This window comes from Pyxicephalus adspersus, chromosome 1 (genome assembly GCF_032062135.1).
Source record: "Pyxicephalus adspersus chromosome 1, UCB_Pads_2.0, whole genome shotgun sequence".
Taxonomy (NCBI): domain Eukaryota; kingdom Metazoa; phylum Chordata; class Amphibia; order Anura; family Pyxicephalidae; genus Pyxicephalus; species Pyxicephalus adspersus.
This window is the reverse complement of record NC_092858.1, coordinates 135391707-135407381: the sequence shown is the minus strand read 5'-3', so window position 1 is coordinate 135407381 and position 15675 is coordinate 135391707. Positions and strand designations below refer to the sequence as shown.

General features: G+C 36.3%; 1 protein-coding gene across 1 annotated transcript in view; it reads left to right on the top strand.

Moving 5' to 3' along the window:
- The window catches only part of POLA1 (DNA polymerase alpha 1, catalytic subunit), a 139765-nt gene that overhangs the window by 20073 nt on the left and 104017 nt on the right, over window positions 1-15675 (top strand). The window contains exons 21-26 of the mRNA XM_072427871.1: window positions 4174-4303; window positions 5439-5555; window positions 7006-7105; window positions 7197-7321; window positions 8510-8659; window positions 9143-9265. Of these exons, the coding sequence (XP_072283972.1) occupies window positions 4174-4303; window positions 5439-5555; window positions 7006-7105; window positions 7197-7321; window positions 8510-8659; window positions 9143-9265 (745 nt within the window). The remainder of the gene's footprint in view (window positions 1-4173; window positions 4304-5438; window positions 5556-7005; window positions 7106-7196; window positions 7322-8509; window positions 8660-9142; window positions 9266-15675) is intronic.

Genomic DNA, 15675 nt, shown 5'->3' with positions numbered 1-15675 from the left:
CAGACAGTGATACAGGAGGAGAGGACCCTGCCCCGAAGAGCTTACAATCTAGTAGGTGGGGGAATTTCACACACAATAGGATGGGGGATATGTAGTGAAGGCATCATAATTGGATTGACGAGACAGAAGAAGATGGGTAGGCAAGTTTGAAAAAATGCGTTTTGAGCGCTCTTTTAAATGAGCAGAAAGTAGGAGCAAGCCGAATAGGGCGAGGAAGACCATTCCAGAGAGTTGGAGCAGCTCTAGAGAAGTCTTGTAACCGTGCGTGTGATGAGGTTATGAGTGAGGAAGTCATTAGTAGATCATTGGAGGAGCCGAGGGAGCGGCAGGGGGAGTATTTTTTAACCATGTCAGAGATGTAAGTGGGACAATAACTGTGTAGGGATTTGAAGGCAAAGCACAGGAGCTTAAATTTGATTCTAAGGTGAAATGGAAGCCAATGGAGAGAACTACAAAGAGATGCAGCAGAAGAGGAGTGAAGGGAAGAATGGATGAGTCTGGCCGCAGCATTCATAATAGATTGTAGAGGAGAGAGTCGGGTTAGTGGAATACCAGAGAGGAGGATGTTACAGTAGTCCAGACGAGAGATAAGAGCGTGTACAAGGAGTTTGGTGGTCTCAGGGGACAGGTAGGGGCGGACTTCAAAAGGAAAGTGAAACAATTCCTACCAACAACAAATATGAAGAATAGCATGCTTTCAGAGCTTCCATAATTTTTCATGGCATAGGTTTCACTAGTTGTTGGGAATCATTCCTTATGGATTTAGTTCTGTATTGGCATGATAGCATGTAGTTGCAGCAGCTTAGTTTGCTGCACAATCTTCTGTTCTCCACATCCCAGAGAGTTCTGTATTTGTTTGAGATCTGGTGACTGTGGGAGCCGTTTGAGTACAGTGAACTTTTTTTAATGTTCAAGAAGACAGTTTGATACATTTTGAGCTATATGACATGAAACTTTGTCCTGCTGGATGTAACTGTCAGAAGATGGGTACACTGCAGTCATTAAGTGAATGGCCATGCAACAATACTAAGGTATTCTGTGGCATTTAAACAATGCACAGTTGGTACAAACTGTCTGAACCATTTCTCTATAAACACTGGTGAAGGTTGTGCATGAAAAATTCAGCCGATAAGCAGTTTCTGAAATACTCAGAACCGCTTGCTGGAACCAACAATCATGCTTTGTTCAATAAAATTTATTTTCTGCCCCATTCTGGGGCCCAGCTTGAATTTTAGTAGGTCATGCCTAAATGTTTGGGTTGTCACTATGTGATTGGCTAAATAGATAATTGCATTAGGCAGTTGATTGTGTGTGTGTGTGTAAAATATATATTGGACAGGTAGTTTTTAAATTTCTTATTGGAGTTATTTTAGAGCGGACTTTACAATAAAGAACAGTTTTTTTTTTTTTTTTCCTGTTTAGTGAGGTGAACCCAGTGACCCTTTTATTCAATATGATCACCAACTTTTTCTAGTACTGTCTCATTTGACTTTGAATTTGCAATATCCTATGTAAACTTGACTCTCAAAGCTTCAAAAATTTACCACCAGCAGTGAGAGCATGAAAAAGTAAGGAATGTTAGGTATTATTGTCTTCTAAAAGTAGAAGATTGGTGACATTTCTAACAAATAAATATGCATATAAACTCTGAAATGAAACTACACCAATAAAACTATTAAAAATCCCCTTCATGTGCTATAATTTATAAACAAGTATGCTGGTGTGACTATTTCTAGCATACTATTTTTTCTTTCTTCACTGTTTGAACACATAAAGAACATTCTGGATATCATTGTCTTCACATAGAGCAGAGTCTGCTGCCACTGTGTTGTCATTAATCTTATTACTGCCACTTGATCATGTGCTTGCCTGTGTTTTCCTTATTTGCTGCCTGTTGGATTGTGTTCTGCTTTAGGCAATATTGAGCACTCTTCATTTATATGGAGCACTATGTGTATTTTTTTTTTTTTTTTTAAACCACCTGGGCGGTTACGCCGAACCTGGTAAGAAAACTTGCTAAAAGCGTTTACCCCGTACCAGGTTCAGGGTAGCTAAAAATAGAAACAAACGTTACAGTGCAATCTGATTGTCAAACAACATTGTATGACAATCGGTTTACAACTGAAAAAAACACTTACCATGTCCCCGCAGCTCCTCCAGAGACGTCTTCTCTCTTCTGTCTTCTCCCAGCGTGTGCAGTGACGATCTCCGGGGTTTCCCGCTAACGTCGCTACATGAATATTTAATATATATATATATATAGCAGAACATTTCTTTACTTGCCAGATTTGCTGTACAATGAGGCATTTGGTCTTTTCAGATATTTGACATTGGAGAAAATGTTTTCACATTTTTATTGGAACAACATGAAAATTGTTCCTTTTTATTTTTTTTTTTATCACCAGACACCACAAATATTCCATTTAACGATACAATGCACCTCTGCTTCTAACCTTGGTTAGGTCATATTGGCGGCATAGAAAATCAAAATTGTCTTTAGTATATAAAATATATGCTGACAAGTCTATATTCAGCTCAGTGACCTGACCAGTCTTGTAAACAACAACCTTTATAATGGAAGAGGCTGCTTTTACATTGGAAATAATGCACAGGGGAGAAATTTAAATGATACATCACTTGGCTCACAGCGAACATGACAGACTGAGAGCTTCTTTAAATGTAAGAGCTACATATTCCATTAGAACAGATTGGTTGAAACACTGAACTAAATTCAGCCTGAAATTGCTCTTACCTTGCACATGAATTTAAAAATTGTTATACTTGTATTTCTTTGACCTCTGCAAATTCAAGGTAATTTTTTTTTAAGGTTTTTGTGTAATTGAAAAAAATATAGTGAAAGGGAAACGGTTAACCGTATGTTTGTGTTTATCATTTTTAGAAATAAATATAGAGTTTGCAGTTTGTTTTAGATTCCCTTTTCACTTGGAGTCTGTTTTTTGACAAATACCTTACCTGAAAAAAAATATCCAATTACAAATGTAAAAATTATTTAGGTCTTCAAACACCCATTTTGCTGTCTAATTTTGTAAATATTTGTATAGAATGCAAATCATAATTGCCTGCTACTTTGATGTCCGTACGTGAGAGTATTTACCAGGGTTTGAGCAATGTTCAATCTGTGGCTCTCAGGTCAGTTTAAGTGACACCAATGATCTTTTTGGTTATCTGTAAAGGTGACACTCTTTCCACTGGCCAGCAATGTTAGAGACATTCTTCCTATTTCCTTTTAAGTCAAGAGAAGGACAATAAGGCCTGTACCTTTTGAGGTTTACTCCCACTTACAGGCAGATTGACATGCCAACAATGGCCCAAGATTATGGATTACTTTTCTGACTGCTTCTTAAAAGACCTGGTTTTGGATATTTTTTTCCTATACCCTTTTTACCTACATTTAAAAATTGCATTTCTGGGAGAGCTGGTCTCTATCTGGGCAACCATAAACAGCTGCATCCGGACAGCACCAGATATGGGGCCCATCACCACAAGGCTGGTTCAGCAAGTGAGTCCCACATTTTTGGTGCTGGCCGGATACCTAAGGCTTCTGGGCCAATTTTAATATTTTAAAGTCTTACAAGTTTGCCACAAAAGCTAATGCTAGATCTGGTTCTGACATCTGCTGGACAGTCATGCTTGCTTTGAATGCTTTCCCAACGTATAGAAAAAAACATTTTTATGTTTTCATGAACATTAAATGCTGATGTTGGTCTGTTCCTACTGCCCACCTACACCTTGTTCTTTGCGCTATTTAACTCTTATCTCTTACCAGCAATTGGGTTTTGTGGCTATCTGAGATTTTGCACTGATCAGTAAGCATTTGCTCTGGAGAGCAGCCTACCCTAATAAATATACTAGGTCTATTCTATTCTAAAACATTAAACAGAAATTCCATAAAATTGTGCAATAATCTATTAAGTTTATCTAGATCCAGAGCTTTGGGTCAAGGTTTTTTACTTGTAAAAATGTTGGCATTATGTGATACAACTGTCTAATCTTGTTCAACCGTGCCTAGCTAACTGGTAAGATGATGAGACATAACTGTTTCTTTACCGTAACTTTGTTGTCTTGCTTGTAACTTTTTTCTATTTCTGTTTATGTATTTTTTTTTTTACTAAATAGTTCTACAAATATACTGACATGATATTATTCTTGCAGTGAGTCTGCACATCTTCTCAATATGTTAGAAAACACCTGGATGGATGCCAGCTTCATTTTGCAGATCATGTGTGAACTGAATGTTCTGCCGTTGGCACTGCAGATAACCAACATTGCAGGAAATGTTCTGGTAAGGACAATAGGCTGTAGGATTTCAATTTATAATGTAATGTAAAAATATATTATGACCTTTTGTTACAAGAAGTTGTGCTTTATGGTGTTACCCCTTGACAGCAACATTTTGTATGTGTTTGCTTTTCTCCTTCCTCCTTTTCCCACCCATGTACTGCCCATTTGGGTCCCATGGTCTGTCACCATTCTTTAGATATGGATTTTGTCCTTAGCATTAACATGGGAGTTTAAACGCTGGGAAAATAGTCCATGTAGACTTAGCCTAAGTGAAGGGAAAAGCATAAGAATACAATATTCATACACCCAAAAAAAATGAACAGTACTTATACAAGAGTAAAGAGCTGAATATAAATATTTTGCCTAGGGAAAAAAAGATAATAGCATAATTTAATTTTACATTTGTAACATTAATTTCCCACCAGTCATCCACCATCTCCTTCCACATCGTTCTACAGATGACTTTAAAGCTTGGCTTGTCTTTCACTCTGGTGAAGATTTTTTTTTTTTTAATCCATATAAGTTTCCTCTTTCCAGTGAGTGCATCAAATTCAGCTTGAAATTTCTAATGACTAGAAATGATCTAGTTTCATAGCATGTCGCTCTTACTGAATCAAGCGACTGTAACAAACTGACTCCGTTGACAGAGATGATGTGTCTTGTCAGCGTATTCATCTTTCCAAAATCGTGTTGAGCTGGTTTAAAAGGAAAATGTCATTTTGTGTGCTATTCCATTCCAAAACTTGTTCCCCATCAAGTAAATGCCTATTTTTTCCTTCTTTTTTTATCCCCCTCTGCTCAGCTCTGGCTTTTACCTTGTGAATTGGTTGGCACAAGGTTTCAAAAGAAAACTGTTGTTGCCTAAATGTCTATTGAACTGTCTTTTTGTTGGTCAGTGACATTACTGATCAGGTATTCCGTGGGTTGGTATTGCTTTTTCTAATGTTTTTAGAACGCCTTTGTTACTAACAATTTGGCCATATTGCTGCTGTATTTTATTTATCTGCCTACCTGTGTAAAAACAGAAAATATATATTGTGATCTTATTTGCTGTTTTGGAGGGGTTGTGCATGTTTAGTTAGACTTTGCAATAGTTGTGAAACTTCCTATAAATAAATATACTTTCTCTTGCACAGTCAAGGACATTGATGGGCGGGCGCTCAGAACGGAATGAATACCTTCTGCTTCATGCTTTCTTTGAAAATGATTTCTTGGTGCCTGACAAGCAGTTTTACAAAAAAAATCAGACTGTGGTAAGCTTCCTTTAGGTACATTTTTACATCAAAACTCATGTACTAGTGAAAATAAAAAATGTTTTGTGTATATGTGTTGAATCACTTACTAATTCCTGCATTTGTAGCTTGCACTGGACCTTACAAAGCAAAACATGTTATCACATAAGTGAGAGAAAATCACTTTAAAATGGCTGCAAGTGTACATACTGGAGGATTTCCCTTTTTTTCATTTTTAGTAAAAACTACAAACTTTGGATAGCTCGCTCCCAGTGACAGTGGTAACCCTTCCCCACACTTTATAAAAGTAACAAAAATACAAATTTTAGCATTTAGCCCTTTTTGTTTAAATTGCATTTAGTGGGAATGACACCTTAATATTCCTATATTTTGCTTATTCATCAGTATGCCAGAGAGGATGTGCAACATAAACCTAAAATGTTGTTCTTCATTTTATAATCTTTCTAAGGGAGTATGACTTGGCTGTTGGTTAACAAACAATGGAACCATTTCAGAGGACAGGCTATTCAACAATCTCTAGTATTCCCTACATTTTTGCTTTTAGGTTCTTATGACTTTTTACCCACAATTGCTCTTCATGTATGCTTAAATGACTTATGGCAGCCCTTCTCAACCTTTATACCTTACAGGAAATCTTAAATGCCCCCATTATAGTGGTAATTCAGAAAAAAAGCCCTTTACTGTTAGTCAAAATGCCATCCTTCTAGAGAGATAAAAGATCACTGGTGCAATCTTACTGGCTTTGCGTTGAACCCAGGAATATACAGACAGACAATATCATATTAGAGATCAGCTAAAGCTTTAAGGACTGCTAGAGAAACTTAGGGTACCGCAGAAGCCTGGTTAAAAATTGTTGTCCTATGCATTTTACTGTAGTGGTTGGAAACCTAAAGTATATCTAGAAAAGATTTTTGGAGTCACACAAAACAAGAGAAAAGGACTTGTGCTGCAGTAGGAAAAGGCCAGTTATCAATAAACCGAAGTGGTGATGGCACACTGGTAGTTTTTTGATGCTGTGGTCGTCAGGTTAGCCTGTCGTGTGTTTCTTGGTTTGTTCATAATTTCTGGAGTCAGTCCCCCTAAATCGTATGTCTGCAGAATAATCATAGTGGCTACCAGTGCAGAATTTGCTAATTTTTTCCAATCATGCTCCACAAAAGGTTGTCTGTATTAATTAGAATTGTAAATGAAAAGTATCAAGGCAGCCCACCATCAACCCTGTCATGTAGATACATTCAAATGTATACATGTTACTGGTTCCTTTTGTCATCAGACCCAGCCATCAACTAAATTGTGTGGTATTTTTCAACATTTCATGGAAGCCAGAAGGTTATTTTATTCAACATATTTCTTGTCTCTGTATGTTATTATTAAACAGGTTTAATATAGTGCCAACATGTTATGCAGCACTGTACATTAAATAGAATGGCAATGGCTTTATGTGTTATAGGCAGAGGATGATGAAGACATGGATACGGATCAAAATAAAAACAAGAAAGGACGAAAGAAAGCTGCATATTCTGGTGGCTTAGTTCTGGACCCTAAAGTTGGTAAGAAATGTTACGTATATTGTTTAGATTTGTTTACTATGTACTACTGTTGTTGTTGGCATAGGTAAACATATTTCTTTGTTCTTGCTAGGTTTTTATGACAAATTTATATTGCTCCTGGATTTCAACAGTTTGTACCCCTCAATCATACAAGAGTATAACATCTGCTTTACCACAGTGCACAGAACAGCTGTTAATGGTCAGAATACAAAAGAGGTAGGTGAGATGAACCATTGCAAAATGTGACAGTCTTGATGAAATATGATAAATATTAGGGTTATAAAAATGTTATTAAAACATTGTTTTCTCTTTAAACATAATCATCTTAGGATAAAACCTGAATGACTATTTAGGCTCACTAAACTTTGTATTTAGGCTGAAAGGGGTTTGTACAGCTCATTCTGTTGAGGATAGGTGCCTATCCTCATCCTAGATGCCTGCAGTATAGTATATTGTTTATTTCTATTTTTTTGTCCAGTGTGATGCTTCGTTCTTGTGGGTGCTGATCGATCAGTCCCATTGTAGGTAATGTGAACATATGAAGGAGGTTTTTACAGCTGCCAGATTTAATAATTTATTGCCATCTCAGTCTTGTATCTTTGACTAAAAGCAACAGTGTTTATTATGTTGTTCTTGACACATGCAGCTGAATTTAAAAATTATATTTGGGAATTTTTTTTAACATAGTCCCACCCACTTTCACACATCTGTTGTAAGATATATATTGAGCAAGAAAATTTAAATCCAAAGTGTCCGTAATAAAAGGCACCTTGAAAGGCCTTGAAATGCTCCAATATGGAACACTGAAACAATGATCCTTGTGTGTTTGAAACTGTCAAATGTTTATTGGGATTGCTGGCGATTTCCTATTGTATCTTTGATTTTGCACAGCAGCACATGTGGCGGTTACTGCAAGCATCCTTACCTAGTTCAGTAACGGTTGACCTGTGCAGTCCTGTATAGGACCTATAGACAATGCAGACAATTTTTCTTAACTTTATGGGCTTTGTGTTGGTTTAAAGTTCAAACAAATGGTTTAAAATGTTATTTCTACTGTAACCTACCCTGTTGAAAATGCTATATATGGCTCTGCATACTTGCCAGAAGCAAAGGGTTAATTATATATATCCAGGCTGCAACAAGCAATGTTTTTTCTGTTCCTTTTATGAATAAAATTGCTGCATTTTTGTCCCTGAAAGCAGTCTGCTAGATTCTGATTTTTCCTTTTTGGCTGCTTGGCGTTTTGCAAGATAATCAGCACATTTGAGCAGAAACAGCGGTTTAGGACAGATTATTGCTGCTAGGGGCTAGCGAGTGTTGGTGATTAAGAAGCATGACTGTTAGAAGTGAGAAGGAAGCTGAATTAAGGATTATGCTGCATAATGGTTTGCCTTGTGTTTGCAGGGTGAAGATCAAGATGAAATTCCAGAGCTGCCTCCTTCAGATTTGGAGATGGGAATCTTACCTCGGGAGATCCGGAAACTGGTGGAGAGAAGACGTCATGTCAAGCAACTGATGAAACAGCCTGACCTGAATGCTGACTTGTATTTGCAGGTAATTATGTGCAGAGGGCCTGTTCTGGCAAATCTAGGACCACCTTGTTGTATGCTTTATGTTCCTAAACATTCACACATTAGTTAATTTTTTTTGTTCAGGTTATACTTGGATTACAATAAAAATGTTACTTTTTTAATGAACAAATTATGTATGCATTCCAATGTGATTTTGTAAGCTAAAACACAGAATAATTTCTTACATTTTTTATTCACACTAAAAGCATTTCTGATTTTATCAAATTATAGCAGTGCTATACTTGTGCGGTATTTGATTTAAGGTTTGATTCTTTTTTTTTGTTTTTGGTAAAGGGTTACACCTTTTGTTAGCAGTGACTGATTTTATTGCGATCTTCCAATTTGTATTTTTTAAATGGTCACACATCACCCTATGCTTATTAGTGTTACAATAGCGGACCATGCAACCTTTGTTAGAGACAAATGGAGTAACCATTGCCCTACTTTTGTTTATATTTTATTTCAGTATGACATCAGGCAGAAAGCTCTGAAGCTCACTGCCAACAGTATGTATGGATGTTTAGGATTTTCATACAGCAGATTCTATGCCAACCCTCTGGCTGCACTGGTCACTCACCAGGGACGAGAGGTGAGTTCCTTCTGGTTGCTGTCTTCTAATCTTCCGGCTGTTCTTTATTGTGAAATATTTTTTTTTCTTGCATCTAATTCCCAGTGACTTATGGCTGTGCCATTTGTGACACTTATGTAGATTGCAAGTTTTTTGAAGGTAAGGTTCCTATTGTTGCGTGACATATTTGGGAGGCCAATTTAGAAGGAGTTGCTCTTTTGGTTCACAGTAATATATGTAGCACACAGTGTACTGCCTTTTATAGCCTGAAAAGGGAATTAAAGGTCATCTGAAATATAATTCAGCATTTTTTTCTTTTTTTGATGAATTCAATGCAGCAGTACTGATGTTTTAAGGAGATGTTTTTAGGAACTTGAGAAGTAAAGCTCTTTTAGCAAAGGAAAATTATAGTAACTAAAAGTTAGGGTTAATTTTGGTACTGCGTTGCTAGACAAGGTGCAAAATGTCCTGTTTTTTTTCTGATTTATCATTCTATAAATGTACAGATATGTGAAGACTGATATGTAACTAGCTGAAGAAGAGGGGAAATTGTATACTTCAATGAGCTGGTGACCATTCCCAGCAAAGATCAGCTATACAGAAGTAAAAAGTTTCTTAGCGTTTTCAATGATCAGATGGCTGCACAGCTTTTCTCACCTTTGCAGATCATTACAATTTTTGTCATTCAGGCCAGGCTATTTTCATTGCACATCGCCTGTACTACTAAATGTTTCACTAGGTGGCGATAGATGCATTGCAATCATTAAACAATTAGGAGATTTCTGAACTTTTGTTTTCCTTGCTAGGAGTCTGGTAATAAAGCATGAGCAATAAAGGGCTCCAATTATCTTTTTTTTTTTTTTCTTCTCTTTTCCCCCATCGATAAATTGTATGACAAAATCAACAATTATAAAATCAGCAACTTTTTATTTATCTTACTAAATGGCCTAATGCTTGTGGCATTTTATTTAATTGATTGGATTTAAGTGGTGAGTAGTCTGTAATTTTTGGGTAGTGTTAAATTAGAAGTGAGTTTTTTTTTTGTTTTTTTTTTTTTTAACTTGTTACACTATGTTTAAGCCCTAAGTGTCTTTGTCTAAATCGGACTTCCCTCAAATTTCTGCTCTTTTTTTACGATAATGCAGTGCTTGAATAGAGCTGACTAACAATAAGGAAATATTTACTATTACCTTTTGAAGGTAAATAGTCAAGAATGGTCAAAGGAACAGGAAAGCCTTTCTCTCTTGGAGGTGCCCTTATTACCCCACCAAAAAAAAGAAAATGAGCGTGATTGTTTACATTATTCTTATAATCAGTATGTCAGAGTTGAATCATAATGCAGCTGTGTCTTGCACACAGACATACTGTAAGTCCCTACATGTAATACATAATTATTGTTTTATAATTTGCCAGCAGATTTTTCAGTTGTTCAGTAATGGCTGTAGGTATCTTATTCCAGTTTTCTACACTGGTGCCAGTTTTGCTCCCTGCAGCTGTCTTCCATATATTTGTTTTTTCTACAGTTGTCAAGAACTTTTTTTTTTTTCTCTTACGTTCATACTTTTGGTGTTTTAATTTGAGAATAGCAATAGGGCAAGAGCCAAAACTGCAGTGCCTGTGACACACCTTGGAATCTGTGAAGTGACTTTTGGTAGCCACCACACACACAAACACTACTCCTTTGCCCCCTTTCCCCTTTTACACATGTTTTTTTTTTTTGTTGCTGCTCTGTTGGTTAGCACACTCTGTTTTGGCTACAACATGTGACTGGGGAAATGTGTCAAACATTTTTTGATTCCTGCATTCAAGCTCATATTTTTTGACTGCCACAGAACATCCAGGGTGGTAAAGATGGAAATTCTACTCCCAGCCAATAGTCACTTAGAAGCAGAATTTGAAAATATTCTAGAAGACTTACCAGAAGATGCTCACCTAGATACATAACCATCTTTCCTGCTTTCTGCTCTGCATCCATTAGACCTGAAAGTGTGGTTATGCTACACTTACCTTATAGCTGACATAGGTAATTTTTTTTTCTGCATTATAGGTAAACGTAATTAATCCTGAAGCATCCAGCACTAATATGTTAACCCCTATCCAGGTCTATTTGGTTATCCAACTATTAGTTGTGGTATATGTAATGTATTTATAATGAGATGTTCCACATGTTATTAATAAATTAAAAATAAAATAAATTTAGGAGAAGGAAAGTAATATATAGCAAGTCATCCCAAAAGTTTAAAAGTATGATTTAACTCTGCACAAGAAATTTGACTGATCGCTCGGGTTTTGGGAGTGTAAAAATTACTCTATCTAGGTTATTATGTAAGAATGTATGATGTAAAATAAATTATAACCCTTACCTAATAAATAATATTGAAGGTCTATAATAAATCACACAATATATGTCAAATATAAAAGCACAAAAACATACTTTCTCATGGTGAAAATTTTTGAGAAGAATATTATAATTAGTTGTCTAAAGTGCGGATTTTTCTATATATTATCTAGCATTTCATTTTTACCTGCCCATCACTTCTCGTGTTTCACATTAAAGAAATTTACCAAAAAATGTTAACCTCTGGATTGCTAGGAAAAAAATGTAGCAAAATGCAGATCACTTTTTTTTTTTTTTTCCTATCATGACCCTTCCATGATTATTTCCCAAGGCACTTGTTCATTTTGTCCCCCCCCCCCCCCCCCACAAAAAAAAAAAAAAAAAAAAACACCAAAAAACCTATTTTCCAACTACAAATGCATTGCTTTATCTGTATTCAATGTTTTCCCTTGGCATGTGTACCTGATCAGGGTTCTGCCCAGGCCCTTTTAGCTGGGCGCACCACCCAGCACTTTTTAGCACCCACCCGGCTGTTTTTGGGTGGTTACTGAAGCGTTTGGTCACAATACAGGAGCTGCCAGCCGCCTACAATTTCTTCCCACCTGGCTTAAAAAAATTTCTGGGTTGAGCACTGCTGATGATAATAAAGAAAAAACAACCCTTACATTCTGCAGACCACCTGTATTACTGACATGACATGGGAAGTGCCATATTGAATTTCTCCCCTGTCTGCTGTAGATGTATATTTATTCTTCTCTTGGTTATCTATAATCTTCATTACTGCATAGGTACCTCACCCACAGACAAAAAACTCATCCTATCTGCTACGGTGGTACATGTACCTGTGAACAATAATTTTAATGGTAGGATCTTTTATATTTGTATCGTTACCCAGGTTTCTTTAATAAGAAGACATTAAATACCTATGACCAGTAAAATATATATATATATATATATATATATATATATATATATATATATATATATAAAATATTTTCAGGATGTTTGCTTAACAGATTAAATACATATATAATATATATGTATATATGAGATGTTGGCAAGGGAAAAATGCAGCACAACTGTGCTTGTTCCTCTCCCAGCTAGAATTTTGCTGTACAGGAAAAGGCGGATACCAGGTGAGATTCAGGTACTGAATGCATTAAATACCAGCCAGCTGCTAGCTCCTGGCAAGCCCTCCGCTCATGCGCCTTTGGATAGGTATGTGCTTTTGGCTGGTATGGATGATGATGGCTTCAGGACAAATATTTGTGTGTGCGTGTGCATGCGAGTGCTACATTATGCTCACCTAGGAAAGGGCGGTTATAGCAAAAGGGAGGTGCTTTACCAAAAAACCCACAACCAGCAATTTTGGTACAGGCAGGGGGCAAGGAAGATTTAGTTTTCTGCTTTAAGGTCTGCTTACTATTTTTTACGCTTTATTACTTATTTGTTTTTTTTCAATGTTTATGATAAATCATATTTTTTTTAATTTTTATTTTACCGATAGTATATGTATGTCGGACCCTCTACGTGTGTGTTTGTTTTCTTTCGGATTGTTAATTTGCTTGATGGACACATGACTCACTTTTGGGTCTGTTTTTGCCCTGATCTATGTTCATAGTTATTAGTCCTTGTTCACTTTGCATGGATGTGAACACTGTTTTGTGTCTACATATTTTTTGGCACCAGCGCAAAGGAAAGTTGGAATTTTCATACCCCTTTCCCAATTTACTTAGGTATTTTTTTTTTTTTTTTTTATTGTACTTGCATTGGGGTTCTTATGCGAGGATTTTTATTGCCCTTGCTTTTATATAACAAGACTATTGTTGCAGTTATTGCTGAATTTGAATTATTGGTTTTAATGATTCATATGACATACTGGCACCAAGTAAGACCCGTTTTATGTGCACTATAGACCTGTTCCTGTTTCTGTGCTGTGCTTTTGCATTGTCTTTTTTTTTTTTTTTTTTTATGTCCCCCAGCAGCTGGTCTGGATAACAAGGCAGAACCTCTTGGATAAGCCCAGCAACCTTTCTCTGTTACACAGGGCATGCCAAGCATGTATGATAGATTATCCCAAAGTTCTTGCTATTGGTGGAGATTTGTTTCGCCCATGCCCTTTCTACTTCTGACCTAAATGAAAGCTATACCCTCTTCACAACTGTTGTAGCCTTTTTTTCCTTTTTAATTTTTATTTATAGCTTTCATTGTTGTCAGAGTTTCTCATTTTATTTTAAAGATGTATAGGAACTAATTTGAGCTGGCACTTCCTTTAGTCATAATGATTCCTGTTAGAAATGTGCTGTGGTGTTCTTTGCAAGAATTTATAATATGACCTCTACAGTGACCTTTTTATAGTACTTTATTTAATTTTTTGAAACATTTTGAAAATAGTACAAAAATAAACATTGCAAGATAGAGCAATGGTGACTGGCATAACATGACAATGAAAACAGAAAAGCATCACTAAGGCTTAGTCTACACGGACTGTTTCCCCAGCCTTTAACCTGAGGCTTTTAAAGCCCTTGTTTGAAATCCCTGTGCATTACAATGGGCTAATCTACACCAGGACGTTTACTTGAAGCACGTTTGACACTTATCCTAAATGTTTCTTGCAACGTTTAAAAAATAAAACACTGGGTTAACGCTGGAAAACGCCCCAAAACGCGGCTAAATGCTTCCATTGATTTCAATGGGACGTTTTCCAGCTGTTTCTCGTGTTTTTAACACTTAATATGCAAATTAGGTAAAAATGCATATAAACGCAATAGGAACATTTACATGCGTTTTTAAAAAAACGTCCACGTAGACCCAGCCTAAGCAATAGAACAATTCAATACAGACAAGTAACACTAAAAAAAAAATCAGCAAAATACCATTGAGTGACTATGGCCTATCATAACAGACTTTATCACACTGTTTCTAGTTGCCCTGTGTGTATCAGACCTTTTATGGTACACAGATTCAACAATTTAACAAAATATATCTTTTTTTTGTATTGTAAAATTTAAGGGTAATTTTTCTAAAATTACAATTATGTTCAGGCTTCCCTGGTGAGCATAGAGTTAAGGCTTGCATTGGGAATTTAGTGATCTAACATTGTGTCCCAGCTAGTGGGTTCTATCACAGAATTATGTCCAAGATAGCTTAAAGATGCATGTCCAAGCCCAATAATTGAATTTTCAGTGCTGACTTGCTGAAATTTTGGAAAATCAGAAAAACTCTTGCGCATCCCTTTTGTTTCCCCTACTAGGGCAGATATCCAACCTTACTGTCGACCAATTTTCATTTAAGATGCAACCTACTTTGTAGGAAATGCCATGCTCCTAAAATATCATAGAATTTCCTAAAACTTTCCTAAGAATTTCTGAAAAATGACAATAAAGCAGAGTGACATATCAGTATTGTCATAGATATGTAATAGGAAGTAATGTGGAAAGTGGTAGAGAAAGATGCACGTTTTTAATGTTCAAACGTTATAATGCTGTGAAACAGTTCTGTAGAGGTTCACCGGATCAGACACTTTCCTAAAACATGTTTATGCACACAGCTTTGAGTTTTGTACCTGGACATTTCTGTGTTTTATGTGTCTATACCTTTACATGATGATACTTGGAGCAATACTTAGATTCCCCCGTTTGTAAAGAAACTGAATGTGTTAATTATCATGCGTAAAACCTCAGTAATACGAGGTAAACATTCTCTTAAGTGAGTGTGGTTGTTCTTTCTTCATGCATATATCAATCACTTTACTAACATTCACTTTAAGAAGCTTCCGCTCCTGCTAGCTGCCATGTTATGATAGTGTGGTATTGCAATGAAATGAAATAGTGTTAATTGAAACAATAGCAACTATTTTAATGATGACATGTCGCTGTGTCATGTGACTGTCATCAAAGCAGGTCCAGCATGCCAGAGATTCATAGTTGGGCTATCTACACTGTGCCAGTTGTTCGACTATGAAGGTCATGCTGGCTTTATCTTCCCACTCCCCCCTTCCTGGAATAGAACATATAGATAGCTCTTAGAAACTTTTTTTTTTTTTTTTTTCCTTGTCAAATGTATGACAAAAGACTTCTTGGCAAATTATTTC